The sequence below is a fragment of the Topomyia yanbarensis genome, chromosome 2 (assembly GCF_030247195.1).
Source record: "Topomyia yanbarensis strain Yona2022 chromosome 2, ASM3024719v1, whole genome shotgun sequence".
Taxonomy (NCBI): Eukaryota; Metazoa; Arthropoda; class Insecta; order Diptera; family Culicidae; genus Topomyia; species Topomyia yanbarensis.
In genome coordinates, this window is record NC_080671.1 from 168,003,830 (window position 1) to 168,031,073 (window position 27,244).

Consider the following 27,244-nt stretch of genomic DNA (forward strand, 5'->3'; position numbering starts at 1 on the left):
AGAGAAAAATAACAAAAGGAACAAACGAGGAAAAACTAATAAATAAATACAATGAAACAAAAGAAAAAAGCTGCAAAATTACATTAAAATAATGGGAAAAGATTAAAAATATGCAAATAGTCTAACCCTGACAATATCAAATAAAGAAAAAGATCCAAAACGGAGAAACGACAGAAAAAGGATAAAATTAAGACAATGTAAAAATTTAAAAAAAAAACTTGCATATGTGAAAACAATTTGAAGAAATAGCAAAATAACACCGAATGCATATTTAAAACAATCAAACTAAACGAAGGAAATGAGAAAAAATTAGACAAACATTGCAGAAATAGAAAAATATTGCAAAATGGGTAAAATAGTGAAAAACGGGTAAATAACGAAATTAAAGCTAAAACATCATGAACATGGAAAACATTAAAAAATTAAAAAGGAAGAAAAATGAATACAGCAAAAATATAAAAACATGACTACAATAACAAATATAGAAAAGAACGAAATGAATCCTCTGAGATAATCGTAAAAATAACAATTATATCAAAATGTTTAAAATATAAAAATTAGTACCACATTTAAAAATTGAAATCATGAAAACAGGAAAATAAGAAAATGTTTAAAATATTTCAAAACAGAAGAAATGATACAGTACAAGAATGGAATAAAAATAAATAAAATAACTATGAAAAAACAAAAAAATTCTCAAAGAAGAATTAAAAATAAAAATAAATGGGAATAGATTGTAGAAAAAATAGAAAGTGGAAATAGCCCAAAAACATACAATAGTGATATCATAGAAAACATGTTAAAATTCAAATTGATTAAATGGGTAGGAATGAAAATCCTAGCAGAAATTGAAAAAAACAAGAATATTATCGTGAAGAAAAACTAGAGAAAATTAAAAAATACATAAATATTTAAAAAGTAAATGCTGAAAAAATTATATTTAATGAAATGGAAAACCGAAAACATGCACAAAACACAAAAAGATTAAAATAAAATAATAAGAAAAATTTTCACATGAAAAAGTAACAAAATAGAAAACAAATTTTTTAAATGTGTAAGAAAAGAAAATGCTAAGTGTAATGGAACATACCAATAAAAATAGAAAAAAATAAGCAAATGAGAGAAACCTATAATGAAAAATATGGAAAAAGGAGGATGCAGAAATACTAAAATAAGTTTATTGGAAGATATGAAAAAATACAAATAAATAATAGAAATTTGATGTTGATTTAAATAAATTTAATAAATTTAATGAAATCAATTAAACAAACGAATACAAATGAAACGAAAAAACGATAGATAAAATGCAAAAATGGAAAAAAAAACATGAAACGAATTGAAAAATTGGGACAAATGCAAAAAATGGGACAAATTTTAAGAAGGACACAAAAATGGTAAAAATAGAAAAAGAAAAATATGGGGTCAAATATATAAAAAAGTAAAGTAAGATTGAAACAAGAAAATAGAAAGAATATAAAACCTGGATGAAATCGAAAAAGAAACAAAAAAGCAAATATGAAACAAAAGAAAAAAATCAAAAATTCATTTAAATTGAGAAAGCTTGCTAAAGATGGCAAAAACTGTCGGGTTCTCGTATTTAAACAAAAATACGAAAAATTACTGTGGATCGTTTTCTTCGTGGATTTCCATGTGCTTTCTTGATTTGTGGAGTTATTCAGAATTAGTTTCACAAATCGTATTTAACTAGTCGAGCATTCTAAAAGAAAGTTGTTGAGATTTTTTCTTATTTCTAATTCATTATTTTGTGATTCATTTAGCAGCCACGACGGATTGAAATAAGTAGAAATAGAAGTCACATGTCGTCCTGAAAAAATAAAAAATCACTGTTGTGCTAATCATTAAAAAACCACTGTTTTCTTGAGGGGTGAGCGTAGCGTAGTTGGTAAATGGATTGCCTTATATGCAGCGCACCTGGGTTCAAGTCCCGACCCCGTACATAGGGTTAGAAATTTTTCGTAAGAAATTTTTCTAACCCGAAGAGGCAAATGAACTTAAAGCTAAAACCTCTATAATCGAAAAAAAAACTGTTTTCTTGAAACCCATACACTGATTGAAAGATTCGAATTAATCAAAATCAATTTCGAGAGCCCAGAACTTTTAACTTTAACTAACTTATTTTTTTAAATAGTTGGTCAAAATTATGAGATAATTGTTGTACAGTATGAAATAGAAAAGAAATTTCAGTCTTTTAAAACACAATTCACAAAAAAAGATCTTGTTTTTTTTGCCCACTGCGCGTTAAAATCGTTTTTGGGTTCTAAAATTTAAAGTTTTCCTTTGATTAGTTCTATGCAGTATAAACTTTATAATGTAATAATGTACCATTAATTTTATAATAGAAATTGGAGGAAATTAAATCATACCAACATTGAAACTCTAATTGAATTTTCAAATAAATTGTTATTGAAAAAATATTTGACAGAATAATTCCTTCTGTTCAAAATTTTCTTAAGATCTTTTGCTCATGGGCACGACCACAAAAGAATAAAAAATAACTTTCTGCCAAACACATCACTACGTACAAACGAACGTGATTTAACAGATAATTTTCATGAATAACCGAATTTACCGAAATTCTGTAATGAAGAGATAATTTTACCAAACGTTCGGTATTTTTGTACCGGATACGGGAATAATGCGATGTTACCGAATAAATTGTATTTTCAATTACAGATTTTGGTAAAACCGTTTGTACATAAAAACTGTTCGGTAAATTTGACGTATTTTCTCTCAAATAAACCATGTTTACCAAAAAACCGGTTATCTTTTGATCTTTACCGAAACATTCGTCAAAAGAATTACCGAACAGCGAAATCTAATTTGAATGTGTAAAAGGTCCGAATTGAACCAACCCATATTCTTTTATTACACACCGAAAACAGTTGATAGTCTCGTCCAAAACAAGATAAGGTATTAAATAAAAGTTATTATCCGTGAGATCCAAAATCACGATAATGCACTTGATTTAATTAATTGTTGTTGCCAACAAAAAATCCTGTTTTCAGCTTACACATTTAAAAAAAAGGCGCTCCGAAACAATATTCACCCCTAGCGCACACACACGAAAACTGTGATTTTTTTTTAATTTTGTGAAATAGAACAGAGCTGCATGACAGCCATGAAAATGATATATACGCTTTTCATAATATCACCATAGCTGGGGGTCCGAATTGGCCCAGTCCCCTACAATTAATTACAGCCTTATTAATTGAATATAAGTTTTGGTGGTAAAATTTGGTTTGGAAAGCTTTTCAGTTTGAAACTAATATAATTTTGAAACTAATTTAAAACTTGTTAACAAGGAAAAAATGCGGAGAGAGTCCGGACCCCCTGGATCCACCACTGCGTCATAGGGTTCTAGAGTGCAACGTATCAAATCTCCTTACCTTTGTTATGCTTAGTCTACACATCGAAAAAATGGCTACCTTCAACCGAAACTTTGCAAATGGTTGTTCCAGTAAATTTATGAATCCTAAACATAGTTTCGACTAGTCAACAAATTAAATCTTCGAACTTGTACGAGTTGTATACACTTGTTAAACCAGCACAAATGTTATGAACATAAGAAACCACATCAAAAAATGCTTCAGATGGTTTTGTGGTCTGCTGTGCTCAATTAAACGGAGAAACATTTTATAAATAGCAAAAATCTGATCGAATTAAAAACCTGCTACATCGAGTGCTCTCTATCACACGCTTCTCTTCACCCCTCTCATTAATCCTATCGACATTACATATAAAGAGTAAAACACAGCGACATCACATAAAGTTGCAGCATGGAAAGCTTGAAGTTTTAGGAGAAATAACTTTACACCCTTGGCTAAAAAACAGCTACTTTTGCTGTAGAACATGGTTAAAGTGAGTGTTTATTTATTAAAAACTTCCCTCAGTACATGTTTACAGATTTCGCCGGCTTCCTGCCTCAAAAGTTTGGTTTTATATTCCTCCAGAAAGTTGCATTTCTACCACCTGAAGCAGCCACACTTTTGGCCCTAATCCGAGGTGATGGCATTTTCACCGTGCTCAGTTTTGTAGCTAAGTTAAAAAGTTAATACCCGTATACGAAAAGCGACTAGCTTCGGTTAGCTCAGGCAAAAAAAAAACGAATAAGAAAATCAGCTTATTAAAAATTTCCTCAAAAACGGTTAATTAAATTTCAACACGCATTTACCGCATTAAGCAAAGTTTTCCCGTTCAGTACAACTTTATCCGACATAACGCAGAATTTTTTCCCATCTTTGACAGATCCTTCCACTGGCGCTTCAATAATTCAGCAGAAATACTGAAAGTCGACTCGCACCGGTACTCAAACTACGGAAACTTTAGCGTGCTGCACTACACTCCCGTTACGGAACAGGTAAGCTCGGATTTGGCGTACAACCTCCCGTATTCGTGTTTGCTTGCTCTTTATTCATGCATATTAAATAAATAGATGGTAAAGTGTGAACCTTCTTCCAACTACAAGTGATTTATTTAAAAAAAACCGTCGTTTAACTTTGCACATTTAGTTTTGGTACAGAGAAGGGTTTCTAAATCTGTTAAGCGTAATAAAAGTTTTAAATCCCACCTTGAACCGTTGAATCACACATTCCGCAACTAAATTGTTCGAAGACTTCGAGTTCGAACCGAAAAGGGACAGGGCTGGAAATATATCTACCGCTTACTTCGTTGACGACGGCAGCCACTACATAGAACATTGGCCCGTTCGGTGAATGCCAGGCATATGGTACATTGGAAGATTCCATAGTTTGTAAGGAATGTCCCATTGCACAGTGTGAATAATACATACAGTAGGTCATTGTGAAAGTAGTCCACCATCATATTTGACGTTAAGTACCCTAAAACTCCTAAGCAAGTCATCTAAATTCCTCTTTCGATCATAATCCACTTGTATCAGGTTCTTCGTTCAAATGTCGAAAGGAAAAGGAAAATGCGCGTAAAAAACCGCGTTACCTAATTCAAAAATCCGCGCAAAAAAACTTTTTTCTTATCGATTTGGTTTCTTCCACAAACTTTTAATACTACTCAATCAATGAAACTTTGCTCAAAGAACCTTTTTTTTATTTATAAATTTCGGAGATATGAAGTGTTTTCCATTGAACCCCGCTTCGAATTCCATTTTAACCACTTTAGTCAGAAGCGCATGTAATAATTAAGACAAATGCGAAATCAGTACAATGGCAGCCTGAAGCGGATCCAGAAAAAAATCGAGAGGAGTCTGAAATTTCGATTTTAAAATGAACATTGTATAATTCGCAATACGTAAAAAACCTTAATTAATGAATATAGGGGAGCCCGGGGCTAGTTGGCGGTTGGGGTAAGTTGGCGGAATCCATTTTTCTCCGTTTCTATTAGACACACAGCGCTGTCTCTCGTTGTTTACCTCAAGTTATGTGAAACCCACTATTCAATGTGTTTTTGTTACAAAACATTTTGTTTTGTAGAAGTTGTGGGCGATATTGTGATTTCGACAATACCAAGTAAATTTTCGAAATTTTGAACACTTTGTGATATTTAGGTTGATTTTTAATCTACTTCCCGAATGATTATATTTTTCGGTAGTACTTGGAAAGAGCTTTCAGTATCCGTATAGATATTACACTTATCCGCAAACAAAAGTTATTTTTTAAATAGTTTTTTATAAAATATGCGGTTGGAGTAATATGAAGTTCGCGTCAAAGTCAAAATTCCGGGGAATTGAGACTGAAATGTAATATCAAATGTCGGTTAATATACAGTTTTCTTGAAAAGACATTCAGCACGTTCCAAAAGAACTCCTGAAGTATTTGCATTTCCATTTATTTGCTTATTTCTTGGCGTATCTATACATACCGCCAACTTACCCCGGGGCCGGGTAAGTTGGCGGGTTTTCCGCGTCACATATTTTTGTCTCTAAAATGGAGACGATGCATCAATCATTTTAATAAAATTTTAAGATGTTGCAACAGTCTGCCCTTTCATGCCACGTGTTCTATTTTGCAAGATCTACCTAAATCAAAACGGGAACAAATGAAAACTGAAAATACCGTCTACTAGGCCCGGTCTCCCCTCAGTTTTGTTGGAAAATTTTTGGCTAGGAATGATTTTGAGTTTGAAACTACTACAAACTTGAAAATAAATTTAAATTTCTCAACAAGTTAAAAAATTTCGGAGGAGGTCTGGACCCCCAGGACCCTCCCCCTGGATCCGCCACTGAATGGCTCAGTTTCACCACAGATACCATTTGTCTATAATGCTTTACTGCGAAGTTTCATGTCATTCCTGACGTACATTGTAATTTTTCGGGGAGAAGGTGGCAAACCATAACTCAGGATTCAGTATTTATTAGTTAAACTAATAATTTAAAAAAAATTACAAATACAATTAATTATTAGGTAGGTATTTAACTAATATTTTATCGACAGAACTTATAAACGAATATGTGATTTTTTGCCTGTTTATTTCTGTACAAAAATGAAAAAAAAACCCGTCGACTTTAAAGATTTTTGACTAATTAAAATTCATTTTAAAGGTAGTTATCCAGGATTTGCATTCATTTGGTTTCATCTGGATTTCCAATGATAATGTGGGCCCTATTCTCACCACTTCACTCACGAAAAGGTATTCCGAGAGGTAATATACAAGAGGTGACTATTGGGTGACCGTCGCATAGTGGTCCCAAACCCGACAAAGACGGTCAAAAGCATTTACTGACTCTCAATGATGTTGCCGTGCTTAAGGCCATCGTAACTCGCGCCGCAAAACAGTAGGAAAAAGTTAGTTTTTCGAGAAAATAGACGATAAAATTAACTAAAATCCCAAAACAAAAAACATACGTCCCTGCAGAATTTATTCAGCTATCATCTGGTTAAAATTTTCCGTGAAAATTCTCCCGATTTTCCGAATGCATTACCTTAGACCGGAAAAACTTTTGCCTTTTTTGCATTTCCACGCTAATATCTTCGAAAATAAAGCGATGACATACTCTTTTTAGTATTTCAGTGTGTTTCTATTTCTCTAAAGCACACATTGGAACTTTAGTTTGATGGAATTTTCCGACTTTTCCATGAAAATTTTACGATTTTCCTAATTTCATTCATAACTTATCTATGCATTGTGCATACGCTCTAATTGATTCAAAAAATATACTGGAGCATTCTACGTAATATTTACATCTAATGTATATTCAGTTTTCACGAAAAGTCTAAGATTTTCATTGGGAAATTCCATATTTTCCATCGATTGCATATCAAATCGTAAACTCCGCGGATGCTTGTTTGTATGCGTATACATGAACCGGCAGTAGATGGAAAACACAAATAATAAACGTTAGTAGGCGTTTGCGTTAGTTTCACAAGTTGCAGCATTTCAGGGATTACATCTTGGCTACGATGTTGCGAACAATGAATAACAAATATTTGTTTTCCATTCAAATATCGGTACTTAGTTGATTGTAACATTAATTTCAACACAATTACTGAATTGTGCTGTGCTTTTCATAAATAACATCAATTTTTTTTTTCTGAGCTAGAATATGGTTTTGATATTGGTGTACAATTGATGAAATTTTTGAAGACAACGTCCTAAACATGAACAAAACTAATTGAAAGAGATCAAATGTGACGTTGAAAAACATTATACTAACATGATAGCATATTTCGACTGGCTAAAAATCCACTTTAGGAATCCGGAAGAAAATCGTGTGAGTCAGTGAGCTAATTTCATATGCAAGTGATCTACCCAAATTTTCCAAATCTATCATACAAATCACACATTATGAGAAATTCCAGCATCGTCAAAGAGTTGTGAGTTGGTGTGATATTGCGGACATTGATAAAAAAAACATGTTCATAATTTATTTCACTTTTTGGAAATCAACCAGAATAGGTTGGCAAAGCTGTATTATTGTGCAATATGATGCCACACTATGCCACCATTTTCTTCTGACACAGAACTCCTATCCCTCACCTTCCCGCGATGTCAGTTCCTACATTTTGACAGCGGTTGGGGTTGGAGCCTGACTCAGATTTGTTTCGGATGGAAGCGGCATTAGTGACCACGGTAGGATTTGTGGTCGTATGCTGACAGGGAATGGGAGCAAACGACGCGCGCGGTCTACCCAAGCTAAACTAAGCTAAGCTTTTTGGAAATCAACCACAATAGTTTCTAATGTACACTCGCTAGCCAATAAATAATATAAAACGTTTTTCAGTAAGCATTGCCGTCCTGAGCATAACCAATCAATAGATATTATAAATATTTAGAGGAACTAAGCACGGCGAAGACTGACTATTCATATAACCATTAGATCTTCAATGTCCCAACAATGCTATGTGGCGGTGACACTATTCCGATGACCCATAGTGAATTATACTGCCAACGATCGCACATTTGTCCCATTTTCTATGGAATTCTTATCTTTATGGGAGTGATTTGCGATCATGGTTAGTATATGTGTATATAAAAGCTATTCTGCTCTACCTAAGTATCAGTGATTTGTAAGTTATGCTACGTAGATTCGCCAACTTTGTTTGAAAAAAGCCATACGATTTTTTACTGATAGCGTATAAGTACAATACTTCGTATAAAAGGTACTATTTGATATAGCAATTAGATATGTATATGTATTTCAACCTGTGAACATACACTTCGGTGCGCTATGCCCCACTACCGTGCAACAGATCATAGACATCGTGAAAGAATCAATCAGACGTAAAAGCATAAGATTTCCATAGTGAAAAACAACAATCCGAGAAAAACGTTGTTCAAGATTTACATTTTCTTTGAGCCAAATGGATGGGACAACCATGGTTTGGTATTTTTTCGATATTTTCTAAACAAACCTGGTAATCTTATTTGTTCATTGTGATTCAGTGGTGATACAGAATACAATCCAACAGATAACTCATTTTCAACAAAAAATTCATATGGGACTCTTATGGTTCTATGGGCAGTAAAGCTCAACGCAAAGACACTATGATATAGGCACCGGTGCCGGTTACAGATGGATTCAAAATAGATCATTTACCTACATTCTCTAAATATGATTTTGTAGTATCAAAGGCTGTGATTTTTCATTAGGATTTTAAACCGGTTCTACATTGTATCCAACCCATTTTCGGAATTTTGTTCTGATTCTTATATCGGGGCAGTAGATTGCACTGGTTTTGCACTTTCTAGCAAAAGTGGGAATGAAACGCGTCTAGTGGCTTGCTCTACTGCTAGAAAATGCAACACCAGTGCAATCCACCGCCCCGGGCTTTTTCAATGAAAAACCCCATTAGTAACCTTTTCTTCCGACATAGAATCATATCTGCATTAAATTCGAGCATTTCGGAATATGGTTTACCGGACCAGCAGTAACTTATCTTCTGTTCCACCCAGTCTAGGTTATCTATAGAACCGGAAGTCGGATCAACTGCCCTTACCACAAGTCTATGGATACCAAGCAGAATATCTAGTTATAAGAAATGGTTCAGAATGACCGCCAGTGTCTGATTGATTTGAATTGAGTTATGTGATGACATCTTCCAAGCAAAAGTTTATGAAGTCTAGGATGTCTTCGATTGATTTATTGTAGTTGTGTATCACAAATAATAGTTAGTACATTATTAATTGTGGTGCACAACTGGATATTGTTTTGCCTTTCTTATATAGAAAGGTTATGCAATCGGTCGGAATTTCGACTTTCTAACCGCGGCCCGCAGAGCCGAATCTCTTATACCATTCGACTCAGTTGTTCGAGATCGGTAAAAGTGTGTTTTTTACTTGGTGGTAAAGCTTTTATGCCGACCCAGCAAACGTTCGACCATACTACCGATTTCGTCCATCGTGTGTTAGAGCGAGGGACTTTGAACAGAGAAGATAATTCTGAACACTACTCCTCCAAACTCCTCCAAGGAGTCCGACATTTGCCTGATCCCCCGGATTCCTAATTGCTAATGCACTTCACATGATTCCAGGTCTAGCTGTTCGCGCTAGATTTCGCTGGTCTCATAACCGCCATAACAGTCCTGCACGGCATGATATTCTACATGCCCTCCTCCCTACGTTGACCAGTTGGATGCCGTGGTCGATCGAGCGATTCCGGTTGAAGGGTGGCTTCCGGTACACTGGTGCCCCGACGACCCTATACTGGTGGTTTGTTGTGTTCGGTGCTACTCGGTGTAGTCCCCGACGGTGGAGCTAGCCTACCTCGGCGGAGAGTTCCTCGACGAAAGAATGTCTCCCGCAACCGTTGACGGACGCGTTATTCTTCTTTCGATGCAGTTCGGCAGAATGCCGAGGTCAGTCCAGCGATTCCGGGTGGAGGATTGCGACCGGTTCACTGGTGCCCCAACGATTCAAGCCGGCGATTCACTACGGACTACTCGGAATAGTCCCCGACGGTGGATCTTTCCTGCTTCGACGAAGAGTAAAAATGTGTGCGTGTATATGTGTGTGTATGTATGTATGTATGTATGTATGTATGTATGCATGTGTCAAACAATCTCACCGATTTTTCTCAGAGATGGCTGGATTGATTTGCAAATACTTAGTCTCAAATGAAAGGTACAACCTTCCTATCGGTTGCTATTGATTTTTTGTTTAATTGATCCGACTTCCGATTCCAGAGTTACGGGTTGAAGAGTACGATCACACAGCAAATTCCCTTATAAACTGGTACCATCATAATGTCCAAATGATGCAATACATATTAAAATATGTGCAACATTACTTGGATTTGCGTGTCTAGATCACTAAAGACCCATCGATGTCGCTTTGACCGCATTGGCCACCTATGACGGTTCTTGATGCCCCCGGGGAACTTCCCAAGTCTCTAAGTTAATGTCATACCTATTTCTCAGCTAATTATTTACCGATTTTTCCAAACTTGGTCTCAAATGAAAGTTACTACGTTCCAATTGAATTTTGAATTGAAAAGTTACAACGCTGCTATTGAATTTCTAATTGAGCCGACATCCGGTTTCAGAATTACAGGGTGATGAGTACGAACACACAGTAAATCCCGATTTCAACGTATTCGGCGATGGATGTAAATTTTTTCCAAAAGGCGAAAATTTTTCCAATATGTGACCACAACTGCTTGGATTTCTAGTTCTAGGTCACTAACAGTCATACAAAGCCTCTTTGGCCACATTGGCAACCATCGACGGTTCCAAAAGCCGCAGCGGAAGTATTCAAAGTCAAAATAACAGTTACATCAATTTCTCAGTGATTACCGGACCGATTTGACCAAACTTAATCCCCAATGAACCCCAAAAACTGTTATTAAATTTTATTTCGATCCGAATTCCGGTTGCGGTGTTACGGCTTGTGGAATGTGGTCACAGAGAAAACTCCCATTCAAACCGATAGCGCTATGAATGCAAAAAGGATTTTTTTCCCTAAAATAGGAGCCAAACATCTTGCATTTGTAGTTCTAGGTTACTGACGGCCCATAGAAATCTTGTTGGCCACATTGACCGCCAAAAACGGTTTTGGAAGTACGCGGAAAGATGGCCATCTTTCAAAATTAAATAACTCACATCAGTTTCTCGGAGATGGTTGGAGATTTTCACAAACTTTGGTGAAATGTAAGGTATATTACCCCTATAGACTACTATGAAATTTCAGATATATGGTTTCGGAATGAATCGTCCGGTCATATAATAAGTTTCCATATAAGCCGGAAATTATTCAATCTGTCTTGAAGTGGTTGTTGTAATTTTAGAGTACATAGGTTGATAATACAATTATCAATGTCATTAACATGTATATGATTGCCTGGCAGTAAATTGTATAAATAATTATTGACTTTTGATGCCCACAGCACATTGATGTAGATTCACCGAGAGAACATCAATGTAAACTGAGTTGAATTTTGGTTTTACGTCTAAGAACATGGACGCCATTTGTTCTTTTTTGCCAGGCATAGTGCTAAGTAAGTCCACCTGCTACAAGGAGCTATGCAGATAAGTAAACGCCAACCCGTGGGGCAATGCTGACTGTGTCGTTATGGCCAGTATCAAAGGTCCAATGACGCCAAAAGAAACGCGCGCTGACAAACTGAAAATTATCGTGGAGAGTCTTTTCTCGAAGCACGACCTAACCGCATGGCCGCCTACAGCATACGTTGATGCAGACGGTGGAAATGCTGGTGATTATCGAGTCCCGAACGACGAGCTCCTTATAGTGACAAAAGGGCTGAAAGCGAAGAAAACTTCCGGATACGATGGTATCCTTAACGTGGCGCTGAAGACCGCGATACTGGAATTTCCGGACATGTTCAGGATAGTCCCACAGAAATGCCTGGACGATGACTACTTTCCGGATAGGTGGAAGATCCAGAAACTGGTGTTGCTGCCAAAACCAGGGAAACCACCACGAGATCAATCATCGTATCGGCCTATATGCCTGCTGGATACTCTTAATAAACTCCTGGAAAGGGTCATCCTCAACAGACGTTATAGACGATAAAAGCCATCCGCACAGTCATCGCGACCGCACAGAAATCATCGAAGCAGAAGAGAAAAGGTAATCGCTACTAAGCCGTGGTTAGGATCAGTGTGAAGAACGCGTTCAATAGTGCCAGCTGGGGCAGGGGGCGATTGCTATAGCGCTGCACAGAATGCGGGTTCCGGACTATCTGTGCAAGGTTCTGAAAAGTTATTTTCAGAACCGAGTACTGGTCTACGAAACGAAAATGGGGAAGAGGTCAATTAGGGTCACTTAGCCCAACGGAATATAATGTACAATGGAGTGTTAACACTGCAACTGCCCAGGGGAGTTGAGATCGTCACATTGGCAGATGTTGCCCTAGCGATAACCGGTGAGACCCTTGAGGAGGTGGAGATAACCGGTGAGACCCTTGAGGAGGTGGAGATGCGTGCGCTGAAGCTCCTGGGTGTGATGGTCGATGATTGATTAAATTATAATAGCTATTTCAACTATGTATGTGAGAAGGCTACGAGGACAACTAAAGCAAGGATCATGTCGAATCACGGAGGAGCAAGAGGCAACACGAGACGTCTCCTGGCGGGTGTCTCATTATGGCGTTCCGGCCTGGGCTGCTGCGCTGAACTCAAAGAGGAACCGGATGAAGTTAATAAGCCCATTTCGCCAAAAAGCTGTTCGTGTCGCGAGTGCGTACAGAACGTTGTCGTCGGAGGCGGTATGCGTAATTGCCAGGATGATTCCCATCTGCTTGAGGACGTGGAATGCGACTAGCGGAGAAATGCATGTAATGCAAGGAGACTGGTCCGAGCGGACTCGTTGGATAAGTGGCAGCAAGAGGGGAACAACGCAGAGAAAGGAAGGAGGACCCACCGACTCATCCCAAATGTGTCTGCTTGGGTACACTTCCATTTGATGCAGTTTTTGTCCGGGCATGGATGCTTCCGGAAGTACCTGCATCGATTTGGACACGCTTCGTCACCCATTTGCTTGGAGTGTGTGAACATGCAAGAGACACCGGAACACGCGGTCTTCGAATGCCCTAGGCGCGAAGAAGTCCGAAAGGATATGCCCAGTGTGACAGTCGATAATATCGTCCAAGAGATGTACCATGAAGAGCATATATAAAACGATAACAATAGAGTGGTTACGAGTATACGAGTATACGAGGGACAAACAAACTAGCTCCATTGGCTAGAACGCCACTGTGAAACCTGAAATAGGGTTTCGGGAGAAATTCCGCATCCGGGGAACTTTTCGGCTGTGTGAACTAGGTCCATCGCCGGACACCAGTAGAGTAGTACGCGCCGTAGCACCGGGTTGGGGTCGTCGTGGCGCCAGCGAACCGGACGTTTGGCTTTACCGGAATCGCCAGACCGACCTCGACACTCTACCGGGGAGCTCGTGAGTAGGCTAGATCCACCGTCGGGGATTGGACCGAGTAGACCGCGGTCAATAACTTGCAGTGGGTTGTTCGGACGCCAGTGAACCGCAAGCTACGTTGCACCCGGAATCGTTGGATGGACCTTAGCACCTACTGGCCTGTTGAGTAGGCTAGATCCACCACTAGGGAATAGATCGAGTAGATCGGGGGGTAGTGGGGAGGTAAATCGCTCACGGAAACGAACATCAGCATCGGGAGAAATCTACCACCGAGGAATTCACAGTGGGGTAGATTCGCCGCCGAGGACTGTTCGACTAAAACGTGACAAAAATAGGAGCTAATTGGCTTACGAAACAAACACCGGTACCGAGAGAAATTCCTTTGTCGGGGAATCCTGGCATGACAATAAATAAACGACCTCCTAACCAAAGTGCTTAGAGTTCTAAGGTGATTCGTCTTTGGTAGTAACTAGGTGAGAAGGTGAGGTAAACGTGCAACAGGCTACGGGAAAAGTAACAGCGAACAACTTTGCATGCTAACTGGAATCCAAGAAAAATTGTTTTTAAAACCAATATTGCTGATCGACGTTTTTTGATAATCGTATTACCTGAGAATAAATGCTCCTTGCTCCTAATTCTTGGTGGAACAAGGAGTGCTCTGATGCATATGAAGTTAGACACATTGCTTACAAAGAATTTTTGAAACAAGGGGATAGACGCATGAATTTTGAAAAATATGCGATATTGCAAAAAAGATATGTCAGTCTACGTCGAGCCAAGAAGTTTAGTTATTAGAGCCGCTTCGTTGATGATTTGTCTAGAGAAACATCACTGAGTACTCTTTGGATCACAACCAGAAGAAAGAGAGATCGAAACGGGACTAGTGAAAACGAAGTTTTTAGGAAGCGATGTATATTTAATTTTGCCATGAAAGTTTGTCTAGATTCTTCTCCTGCGTAGAAAAACAATTGTGATGCTCCCACAAGTAACGAATCTATTGATTAGCCCTTGATAATGAAGGAATTTTCAATTGCGCTCCTCTCATACAACTGAATTAAATTCAACTTGGGGAAGAGTCTTTTTGATTTTGCCAAAGACGCTTGCTGGATTTAAGACGGCGCCGGTGGTTGAGTGGTAAGCGTGACCGCCACTCATTCCAGTTGGCCTGGGTTCAATTCCAGCCAAGGTCGTTGAGATTTTTCTGAGGTGAAAAAATCTGTGGTCACGTCTTCCTTCGGAAGGGAAGTAAAACCGTTGGTCCTCGGTCCATGAAATTGGTGGATAGATATTTAGTCCAAGTAGTGGAATCACCTCTCTGGCGTCGGTAAAGAAGAAGTATATCCAACTTCTATACTCTACTAACAAAAATATCCTCTTCCCGTGATACTTGTGGAGTGCGCAGTAGTATATACGGCCTCTAGCAAAAGCAAGTATCGGACTAACCATTCCTTCCCTTTCCTTCTGCGATCTACGTTCGGGCCTGGCCGGCGTCGGTATTGATCAGAAACACTTTAGGATTACCAGGAGTTGCACATTGAAAGATGTTTCGCTAATCCCAAGCATAATTTTCTACTGATTCCCTGTGCAACTTCAGCTAGTCCCGATCGATAACGTAGTAGCAGCCAGGGGTGGTCGCACAAGCTCAAGCTCAAGCTCAAAGACGCTTGCTGGATTTATTCAACAAGTTTCTTGAGCAGAACATTGTCCCGCGTTACAAGAGGTAAGTGAGAATTATCGCCATTCAAAATCCGGTAAAACCACACTCCGATCATAACTCGTATCGACCGATTGAAATGCTATCCTGCATCAGAAAATTGCACGACGTCTCGAAAATTGAATTGACGCGAATGGTTTGCTATCAGATACCCAGCTTGGTTTTCGGAGGGTCAAGGAAACGAATAATTGTTTGGCAAAAAAAATCAAATGGCGTCCGCAAAGGAAAGTTCAACTCAGTTTACATTGATTTACAATCTCGTTGAATCTACATGAATGTGGTCTTTCACCAAAATTAAATAATTAATTATACAATTTACTGCCAGAAAATCACACACATGTTAATGACATTGATAATGTAATTGATTGTATTGTCAACCCATGTACTCTAAAATTACAACAACCACTGCAAGACAGCTTGAATAATTTTTCAAAAAGGGCTTTAAAGAAGGGGAATCGATTTATCTACGGGGAAAACAGAGCTGGTAATTTTTTCAATGAAGCGTAATTCAGCTCAGCTTCAGCTTCAGCTGGCTGATAGAACGGTAGCCTAAGTCCTTGCCTTCAAATATCTCAAAATTTAGTTCGATTCATAAGACAAATGGGTAGGCTAAACGAAGTGCTAACAAAGGATAAATTTATTTCGAACAATAACTGGATCTTGGTGGGGTGCTTATCCAAGTGGCCTGATTGTATTGAAGGATTCCACAAGAAACCGGCCGACCACAAAATATACACGGAAAAAAATTGTTCCCAAAGTCGTGAATTGAATTCTTTACGTTACGAAAACAGGACCTTGACTAAAAATCATGGCTTTTATAATTATGTTCAATTTCCCTTCAGTAACGCCCGCATAACGCTTTCATTTGTGGAAATATTTGATTTTGTTTTGTGAACTTCGGTCACGGTTTCCGCCAAGAACTAGTTCACAACTTTATGAACATTATTCATAAAACCAAAGGTTGACTCATGATTTTTTTCATAGTTATAGGAACAATAGTTCACAACATCGAAATATTCTGGCTATTTTTTCGTGAACTATTTCACGAAATTCGGAATTTTATTCATGAACCCATTCAATTCTCGTGAACTAATTCATGATTCCTAGTGTATTAGTACCAATCCAATATCCGTGCTTGTGAAATGGTTCACAAAATCATCAAATATTATTCATGCATTCGTGAACTGGTTCATGATTCCTAATATATTAGTTACGATTCAATATCCGTGCTCGTAAAATAGTTCACGACATCATGAAATATTATTCATGTTTTCATAAACCAGTTCATGATACCTAGTATAATAGTCACAACTTATTCGTTTTCGTGAAAAAGTTCACGAAATCATAAAATATTCATGTGTTCGTGAACTGGTTCATGATTCTTAGTACATGATTTACGAACTATCTAGTATTTATTTGCGTGCTTGTGATATTTAGAAGATATCCCTAATCATTTACAATTTCATGCAACATGGTAATGAAATTTTTACGTGAACTCTATCACAAAAGTTGGAGTATTATTCGTGCAATCATTTTTGTTCCATACACTTTTTAATGAAATACCCAGTTGCTAGCGATCAGTAATAGGTACGAGCAGTAGATACAAAAAATATTAAAACCTAGAACATCGTTATTCATTTGATAAGGTTCATTGTGATGTCCGGACAGAAAATGAAAACTGCACTGAGAACCTCAAATAGTGTGCGTGATATAATTCACAAAACCAGATATCACGAATGAGTCTTATTTTAATTATCCAGTTCATATTGTCACATTATTCCGAGTAAAAAAAACAGTAGTAACCAAAAAATAATAGATCATGATAAGGCGAAGAGAATTTACGAATACAATGATAAAACTGCTGATATCATGAACATTAGTTACATTACTCTTTGAAAGTAAGCTCTAAAATAAATTATCATGATAACATGAACAGAAATTACAAAAATCGTGACTAAGATGCTGAAATCATGAACACAAATCACACAACTAGTGACAAAAATATCTAAAATCGTGACCAAGATCCTGAAATCATGAACATGAATTGCTCTATTCATGACTAAAATATCACGATAACATGAACAGAAGTTACAAAAATCGCTACTAAGATCCTGAAATCATGAGCACAAATTACACAACTCGTGACAAAAATATTTAAAATCGTGACAAAGATCATGAACTCGTGAACATGAATCACTCTATTTATGACTAAAATATCACGATAACGTGGATGAAAATTACGAACATCGCGACTAAGATCTTGAAATCATGAACTTTAATCCCGCTAACGTCATGAGAATGCACAAGAATCGCGAAGAAGCTCTTGAAATCGTGAACAACGTTTGACTGTCGACTGTGTATTCCCAAATCATGAACAAGAATCACAATAAAAAATAAACAACAACAGTAACCCACCCAAACATTCTAATGTAACGCCATGAATATATTCGGGGCGAGCTTGTTTTTAGAAAATACAAATAGTTTCATGAATACGAGGTTTATTATTCATAATTTCAGGAACTTTGTCACGGTTTTCGTAAATCGTCCAGTTCATGAAATCGTGACCTTTTGTTCATGAATTTATGAACGGATTTTTTCGTGTGACCATCGTTGATTCGAACGAAACTTTGAAGTTGTGTTCGGTTTATGAATCTCCATGATTTTCTTTGACAATTGCAATAATTTGATACAAAAGCAATTTTTCAAAAGGGCGTAGATATTTCTACGTGCATAAATTTCATTTTTTTGTTCGATTACTGTATTTTATACAGCAATACTTTCTAAGAACGAGTTACAGGAAATGAATATTTCTGTACAAAAAAATGCACTGAAAAAAGTGTAATTTTTCACAAAAACAAAAATTTATTTTTAAATTTAAAGTGCAAAAAAACATTTTTGCGATTTTTTTATATTCTGTCAACCAAAACCTAAAGAGAAAAAAAAATTAGATTGTATGATAGAGAACAATAACTTTATACATGTTTTTAAATTTCATACTAATTGACATACAAATTTTTTTACAGAATATAATTCTAAGTATCATTTTAAATCAAAGTGCATTTAACAAAAATCTTCCAAAATGCGATAGTTTTCGAGATATTTGGAATTTTGTTCCAACAGAAACAGTTAATTCGACTGGTTATGTTCTTTTAAAAAGTTATTTGCCTTACCCCATCATAAAATATAAAAAATCTAATGTTTATCGTTTCAAAGAGGCAAAAGAAATTTTTTCAGTGTATTTGGATCATGGAGAAGCTTTCAATAAAAAGTTTTTCTTACAACAACTTTTGACATATTTTCATAATTATTACTATTTGCAGTCACAAATACATTTTTTTGAATATGATTCTTAACGCAATTTTAAATCAAAATGCTAATAACAAAAAAATTCTGTAATGTAGATGTAGTAGTTCTCGAGATATTTTAAATTTTGTTTTAAAAACACAATTCTTTTGTTATATTACTACCTTTTCAGAAGTTATTCGCGTATCTCCATCAACAACAATCGGTTTTTCAAAAGGCCCATAACATTTCCTGTAACTTTCTTTTTGACATCAAGGCGATATTGTAAACCATTAGAAAGCTACACGAAAACAATCAAAATTCTATTCAATTAAAGGATCTGATGATTAAACTAAATAGTTCGATCATACGATCATGCTTTTTTTCATGTAGCTTTCAAATGGGTTACAATACCGCCTTGAATTCAAAGGAGAAGTTACAGGAAATGTTATGGGCCATTTAAAAAACCTATTGTTGTTGATGGACAAACGCGAAATGGTCTCAATGAAATAAAATAATTGTGAAGTTAAATCAAAATTTGAAACATTTCTAGAACTACTACATTTCAGAAAAATTTTGTCATGAGCATTTTAATTTAAAATGGTGTTTAGAATCATATTCAAAAAGAAAATTGTATTTTTGAATGCAAATAGTATGAATCATGGAAATATGTCAAAAGTTGTAGTTAGGACATTTTTTTTTTGAAAGCTTATCCATGGTCCAAATACACTGAAAAGGTTTCTTTTACGTCTTTAAAACGATAAGCATTAGATTTTTGACATTTAATGATGGGGTAACGCAAATATTTATTAAAAACCTGTTTTAATCCACCTATAGGTGCAATTGTGCCTTTCTCATTTCTCCAAACTATGATTTAATAACTGGTTCGTACAATATAACATTATGGAAATGTCTTTCATTCTTATTACACTTGGTAAGTATATATAAGAGCACCTTTTTGCATTCATCGAGGTATCGGTTTGAATCGGAGTTTTCTATGTGATCGACCTCCACAACCCGTAACTCCGGAGCCGGAAGTCGGATGGAGCTGGAATTTAATATCAGTTTCCGGGGACGCAACACTTTTCATTTGAGACTAAGTTGATCAAATCGGTCTAGCCATTTTCGAGAAACTAATATAACCGTTATTCTGAATTTGGATACTTTAGGATCCGTCGATGGTGGCCAGTGTGGCCAAAGAGACTTTGAATGACTGTTGGTGACCTAGATCTACAAATTCAACAGTTGTGTTTATATTTTGGAAAAAAATCACCTCACCAATTCATCGCAGAATTCGTTAGAATCGGGATTTGCTGCGTGATCGTACGTATCACCCTGTAATTCAGGAACCAGAACTCGGATCCACACAAAATTCAACAGCAGCTGATGGACCTTTCATTTAAAATCAAGTTTGTCAAAATCGGTTCAGAAAATTCCGAGAAACCGATGTAGACAAATCAACAAATTTTGTTTTGTAACCATACTCTTCAACTCGTAATCCGAAACAAGATGTCGGTTGAAAATGAAATTCAATAGCAACGTATGGGAATATTATACCTTTCATTTGAATCTTAGTTTGTAAAAATCGGTTCAGCCATCTCCGAGAAACCGATGTGGACATTTTGTTAACAAATCCGCACATACACACACATGCTTACATACATACATACATACACACATACATACATACATACATACACATATACATACACACATACATACACACAGATATTTTGCGATCTCGGCGAACTGAGTCGAATGTTATATGAGACTCGGCCCTCCGGGCCTCGGTTAGAAAATCGGTTTTTGAAGCAATTGCATAACCTTTCTATATGAGAAAGGCAAAAGAATAATATTTAATTAGCTTAATCAGCATGAGTTCAATGTTATCTTGATGTGAATATGTTTTGAAATGTTGGTGGAATGGGTTTGAAAGTGGAGGGAATGGGGGGTTAGTAGAGTGGGAGTGGAGGATGCGTCAGAAATCCTTCATCTTATTTCGGTATACGGGATGGATGAAGGAAATGCGGGCGTGAGGGTGGTCCAAGGGGAGGGGAGTGATGAAGGAGAGAGGTGTAAGGGCAAGACGGGGGGGGGGGGGGGTGTGGCGGCGACGCAATACTCAACTGCATATTTTGCCTTCCATTTGAGACTTGGTTTGAGAAAATCGGTTCAGTCATCACCGAAGAACCGATTTGACTTTAATTGTGGAATATACCCGGAATTCCAGACTTCCGGAATCGTCGATAGTGGACAATATATTCAAAGAATGTTTGATTGGCAATCAGTGATCTAGATCTGCGATTAGAAGTTATTTGGTGACCATTTCAATAGTTTTTAGCCTCTGAGGTATTACGATTGTACCGATTTATATGGGAAATTCCAGTGTAACCTTACTAACACCCCTGTAACTCCGGAAGCAAGAGTCAGAATCGAATGAAATTCAGCAGCAGTCAATGGCATTACTGTATCTTTCATTTGAAATCAAGTTTGTAAAAATCGGTAGAGAATTCGTTGGGGAATGGGTGTGATATTAGCTTAGGAACTTGGCGGGTTCCCCGGGGGCGTCATGAACCGTCATAGGTGGCCAATGTGGTCAAGGCTACTTTGATTGATCATTAGTGATCCAGACCCGCAAACTAGAGTAATGTTACATCAATTTTAATATGTTTTACATCATTTGAACATCATGGTGGTACCAGTTTATATGGGAATTTGCTGTGTGACCGAACTCTTCAACCCGTAACTCCGGAACCGGAAGTCGGATCAACTAAAAATTCAATAGCAGCTTATGGGAGCGTTATACCTTTCAGATGAAACTAAGTTTGCGAAAATCGGTTCAGCCATCTCTGAGAAAATGGTGTGAGTTTAAATGACACACACACATACACACACACATACATACACACAGACATTTGCCGATCTCGAAGAACTGAATCGAATGGTGTGTGACACTCGGCCCTCCGGGCCTCGGTTAAAAAGTCGATTTTTACAGCGATTGCATAGCCTTTCTTTATATGAGAAAGGCAAAAAGGCGTAATCACACGAATTAGCTTTTTTGTTGGAACAAAATTCCAAATACCTCGAAAACTATCGCATTTCGGAAGATTTTTGTTAAATGCGTTGTAATTTAAAACGATATTTAGAATTATATTCTGAAATAAAATTACAGTTGTATATGTCAATTAGCATGAAATTAAAAAAAACCATGTATAAAGCTATTGTTAATTTTTGGCGATAAGTTTTTCATCATACAAACACGTTCAAAATATTTCTTTTCTCTTTAAGTTTTCGATGACAATAATTAAAAATTAAAAAAAATTAGTTTTATTTGCAATTTAAATTTTTAGCGCAATTTTTTTGTTTTTGTGGAAAATGACACATTTTTTCAGTGTATATTTTTTTCGTACAGAAATGTTCATTCTCTGTAGCTCACTCTTAGAAAGTTTTGCTGTATAAAATACAGTAATCGAACTAAACATTTTTGAAATTATGGCACGTAGAAATGTCTACGCCCTTTTAAAAAATTCCTCTTGAGTCGAAAAAATCTTTCTAATTGTGAAAAATGTTCAGTCTTCCATGTCGGTGAAACGGGTAAAGTAGGAATCGAAGATGGTCGGTCACGATTTTAAATATTTTCGGATGGATCTTGATGTGGCCAACAAGATTTCTATGGGCCGTCAGTAACCTAGAACTACAAATGCAAGATGTTTGGCTCCTATTTTAGGGAAAAAAATCCTTTTTGCATTCATAGCGCTATCGGTTTGAATGGGAGTTTTCTCTGTGACCACATTCCACAAGCCGTAACACCGCAACCGGAATTCGGATCGAAATAAAATTTAATAACAGTTTTTGGGGTTCATTGGGGATTAAGTTTGGTCAAATCGGTCCGGTAATCACTGAGAAATTGATGTAACTGTTATTTTGACTTTGAATACTTCCGCTGCGGCTTTTGGAACCGTCGATGGTTGCCAATGTGGCCAAAGAGGCTTTGTATGACTGTTAGTGACCTAGAACTAGAAATCCAAGCAGTTGTGGTCACATATTGGAAAAATTTTCGCCTTTTGGAAAAAATTTACATCCATCGCCGAATACGTTGAAATCGGGATTTACTGTGTGTTCGTACTCATCACCCTGTAATTCTGAAACCGGATGTCGGCTCAATTAGAAATTCAATAGCAGCGTTGTAACTTTTCAATTCAAAATTCAATTGGAACGTAGTAACTTTCATTTGAGACCAAGTTTGGAAAAATCGGTAAATAATTAGCTGAGAAATAGGTATGACATTAACTTAGAGACTTGGGAAGTTCCCCGGGGGCATCAAGAACCGTCATAGGTGGCCAATGCGGTCAAAGCGACATCGATGGGTCTTTAGTGATCTAGACACGCAAATCCAAGTAATGTTGCACATATTTTAATATGTATTGCATCATTTGGACATTATGATGGTACCAGTTTATAAGGGAATTTGCTGTGTGATCGTACTCTTCAACCCGTAACTCTGGAATCGGAAGTCGGATCAATTAAACAAAAAATCAATAGCAACCGATAGGAAGGTTGTACCTTTCATTTGAGACTAAGTATTTGCAAATCAATCCAGCCATCTCTGAGAAAAATCGGTGAGATTGTTTGACACATGCATACATACATACATACATACATACACACACATATACACGCACACATTTTTACTCTTCGTCGAAGCAGGAAAGATCCACCGTCGGGGACTATTCCGAGTAGTCCGTAGTGAATCGCCGGCTTGAATCGTTGGGGCACCAGTGAACCGGTCGCAATCCTCCACCCGGAATCGCTGGACTGACCTCGGCATTCTGCCGAACTGCATCGAAAGAAGAATAACGCGTCCGTCAACGGTTGCGGGAGACATTCTTTCGTCGAGGAACTCTCCGCCGAGGTAGGCTAGCTCCACCGTCGGGGACTACACCGAGTAGCACCGAACACAACAAACCACCAGTATAGGGTCGTCGGGGCACCAGTGTACCGGAAGCCACCCTTCAACCGGAATCGCTCGATCGACCACGGCATCCAACTGGTCAACGTAGGGAGGAGGGCATGTAGAATATCATGCCGTGCAGGACTGTTATGGCGGTTATGAGACCAGCGAAATCTAGCGCGAACAGCTAGACCTGGAATCATGTGAAGTGCATTAGCAATTAGGAATCCGGGGGATCAGGCAAATGTCGGACTCCTTGGAGGAGTTTGGAGGAGTAGTGTTCAGAATTATCTTCTCTGTTCAAAGTCCCTCGCTCTAACACACGATGGACGAAATCGGTAGTATGGTCGAACGTTTGCTGGGTCGGCATAAAAGCTTTACCACCAAGTAAAAAACACACTTTTACCGATCTCGAACAACTGAGTCGAATGGTATAAGAGATTCGGCTCTGCGGGCCGCGGTTAGAAAGTCGAAATTCCGACCGATTGCATAACCTTTCTATATAAGAAAGGCAAAACAATATCCAGTTGTGCACCACAATTAATAATGTACTAACTATTATTTGTGATACACAACTACAATAAATCAATCGAAGACATCCTAGACTTCATAAACTTTTGCTTGGAAGATGTCATCACATAACTCAATTCAAATCAATCAGACACTGGCGGTCATTCTGAACCATTTCTTATAACTAGATATTCTGCTTGGTATCCATAGACTTGTGGTAAGGGCAGTTGATCCGACTTCCGGTTCTATAGATAACCTAGACTGGGTGGAACAGAAGATAAGTTACTGCTGGTCCGGTAAACCATATTCCGAAATGCTCGAATTTAATGCAGATATGATTCTATGTCGGAAGAAAAGGTTACTAATGGGGTTTTTCATTGAAAAAGCCCGGGGCGGTGGATTGCACTGGTGTTGCATTTTCTAGCAGTAGAGCAAGCCACTAGACGCGTTTCATTCCCACTTTTGCTAGAAAGTGCAAAACCAGTGCAATCTACTGCCCCGATATAAGAATCAGAACAAAATTCCGAAAATGGGTTGGATACAATGTAGAACCGGTTTAAAATCCTAATGAAAAATCACAGCCTTTGATACTACAAAATCATATTTAGAGAATGTAGGTAAATGATCTATTTTGAATCCATCTGTAACCGGCACCGGTGCCTATATCATAGTGTCTTTGCGTTGAGCTTTACTGCCCATAGAACCATAAGAGTCCCATATGAATTTTTTGTTGAAAATGAGTTATCTGTTGGATTGTATTCTGTATCACCACTGAATCACAATGAACAAATAAGATTACCAGGTTTGTTTAGAAAATATCGAAAAAATACCAAACCATGGTTGTCCCATCCATTTGGCTCAAAGAAAATGTAAATCTTGAACAACGTTTTTCTCGGATTGTTGTTTTTCACTATGGAAATCTTATGCTTTTACGTCTGATTGATTCTTTCACGATGTCTATGATCTGTTGCACGGTAGTGGGGCATAGCGCACCGAAGTGTATGTTCACAGGTTGAAATACATATACATATCTAATTGCTATATCAAATAGTACCTTTTATACGAAGTATTGTACTTATACGCTATCAGTAAAAAAATCGTATGGCTTTTTTCAAACAAAGTTGGCGAATCTACGTAGCATAACTTACAAATCACTGATACTTAGGTAGAGCAGAATAGCTTTTATATACACATATACTAACCATGATCGCAAATCACTCCCATAAAGATAAGAATTCCATAGAAAATGGGACAAATGTGCGATCGTTGGCAGTATAATTCACTATGGGTCATCGGAATAGTGTCACCGCCACATAGCATTGTTGGGACATTGAAGATCTAATGGTTATATGAATAGTCAGTCTTCGCCGTGCTTAGTTCCTCTAAATATTTATAATATCTATTGATTGGTTATGCTCAGGACGGCAATGCTTACTGAAAAACGTTTTATATTATTTATTGGCTAGCGAGTGTACATTAGAAACTATTGTGGTTGATTTCCAAAAAGCTTAGCTTAGTTTAGCTTGGGTAGACCGCGCGCGTCGTTTGCTCCCATTCCCTGTCAGCATACGACCACAAATCCTACCGTGGTCACTAATGCCGCTTCCATCCGAAACAAATCTGAGTCAGGCTCCAACCCCAACCGCTGTCAAAATGTAGGAACTGACATCGCGGGAAGGTGAGGGATAGGAGTTCTGTGTCAGAAGAAAATGGTGGCATAGTGTGGCATCATATTGCACAATAATACAGCTTTGCCAACCTATCCTGGTTGATTTCCAAAAAGTGAAATAAATTATGAACATGTTTTTTTTATCAATGTCCGCAATATCACACCAACTCACAACTCTTTGACGATGCTGGAATTTCTCATAATGTGTGATTTGTATGATAGATTTGGAAAATTTGGGTAGATCACTTGCATATGAAATTAGCTCACTGACTCACACGATTTTCTTCCGGATTCCTAAAGTGGATTTTTAGCCAGTCGAAATATGCTATCATGTTAGTATAATGTTTTTCAACGTCACATTTGATCTCTTTCAATTAGTTTTGTTCATGTTTAGGACGTTGTCTTCAAAAATTTCATCAATTGTACACCAATATCAAAACCATATTCTAGCTCAGAAAAAAAAAATTGATGTTATTTATGAAAAGCACAGCACAATTCAGTAATTGTGTTGAAATTAATGTTACAATCAACTAAGTACCGATATTTGAATGGAAAACAAATATTTGTTATTCATTGTTCGCAACATCGTAGCCAAGATGTAATCCCTGAAATGCTGCAACTTGTGAAACTAACGCAAACGCCTACTAACGTTTATTATTTGTGTTTTCCATCTACTGCCGGTTCATGTATACGCATACAAACAAGCATCCGCGGAGTTTACGATTTGATATGCAATCGATGGAAAATATGGAATTTCCCAATGAAAATCTTAGACTTTTCGTGAAAACTGAATATACATTAGATGTAAATATTACGTAGAATGCTCCAGTATATTTTTTGAATCAATTAGAGCGTATGCACAATGCATAGATAAGTTATGAATGAAATTAGGAAAATCGTAAAATTTTCATGGAAAAGTCGGAAAATTCCATCAAACTAAAGTTCCAATGTGTGCTTTAGAGAAATAGAAACACACTGAAATACTAAAAAGAGTATGTCATCGCTTTATTTTCGAAGATATTAGCGTGGAAATGCAAAAAAGGCAAAAGTTTTTCCGGTCTAAGGTAATGCATTCGGAAAATCGGGAGAATTTTCACGGAAAATTTTAACCAGATGATAGCTGAATAAATTCTGCAGGGACGTATGTTTTTTGTTTTGGGATTTTAGTTAATTTTATCGTCTATTTTCTCGAAAAACTAACTTTTTCCTACTGTTTTGCGGCGCAAGTTACGATGGCCTTAAACGACTTCAGCAAAGTATCATTAAACCTGATAAAGTATCTGATTCGGTTAGCACCTTA

The 27,244-nt window shown here is 37.3% G+C and overlaps 1 protein-coding gene across 1 annotated transcript in view; it reads left to right on the forward strand.

Moving 5' to 3' along the window:
• The window catches only part of LOC131682056 (hemicentin-2-like), a 297,123-nt gene that overhangs the window by 243,898 nt on the left and 25,981 nt on the right, over window positions 1–27,244 (forward strand). The window contains exon 12 of the mRNA XM_058963228.1: window positions 4,267–4,378. Coding sequence (XP_058819211.1) covers window positions 4,267–4,378 — 112 coding nt within the window. The remainder of the gene's footprint in view (window positions 1–4,266; window positions 4,379–27,244) is intronic.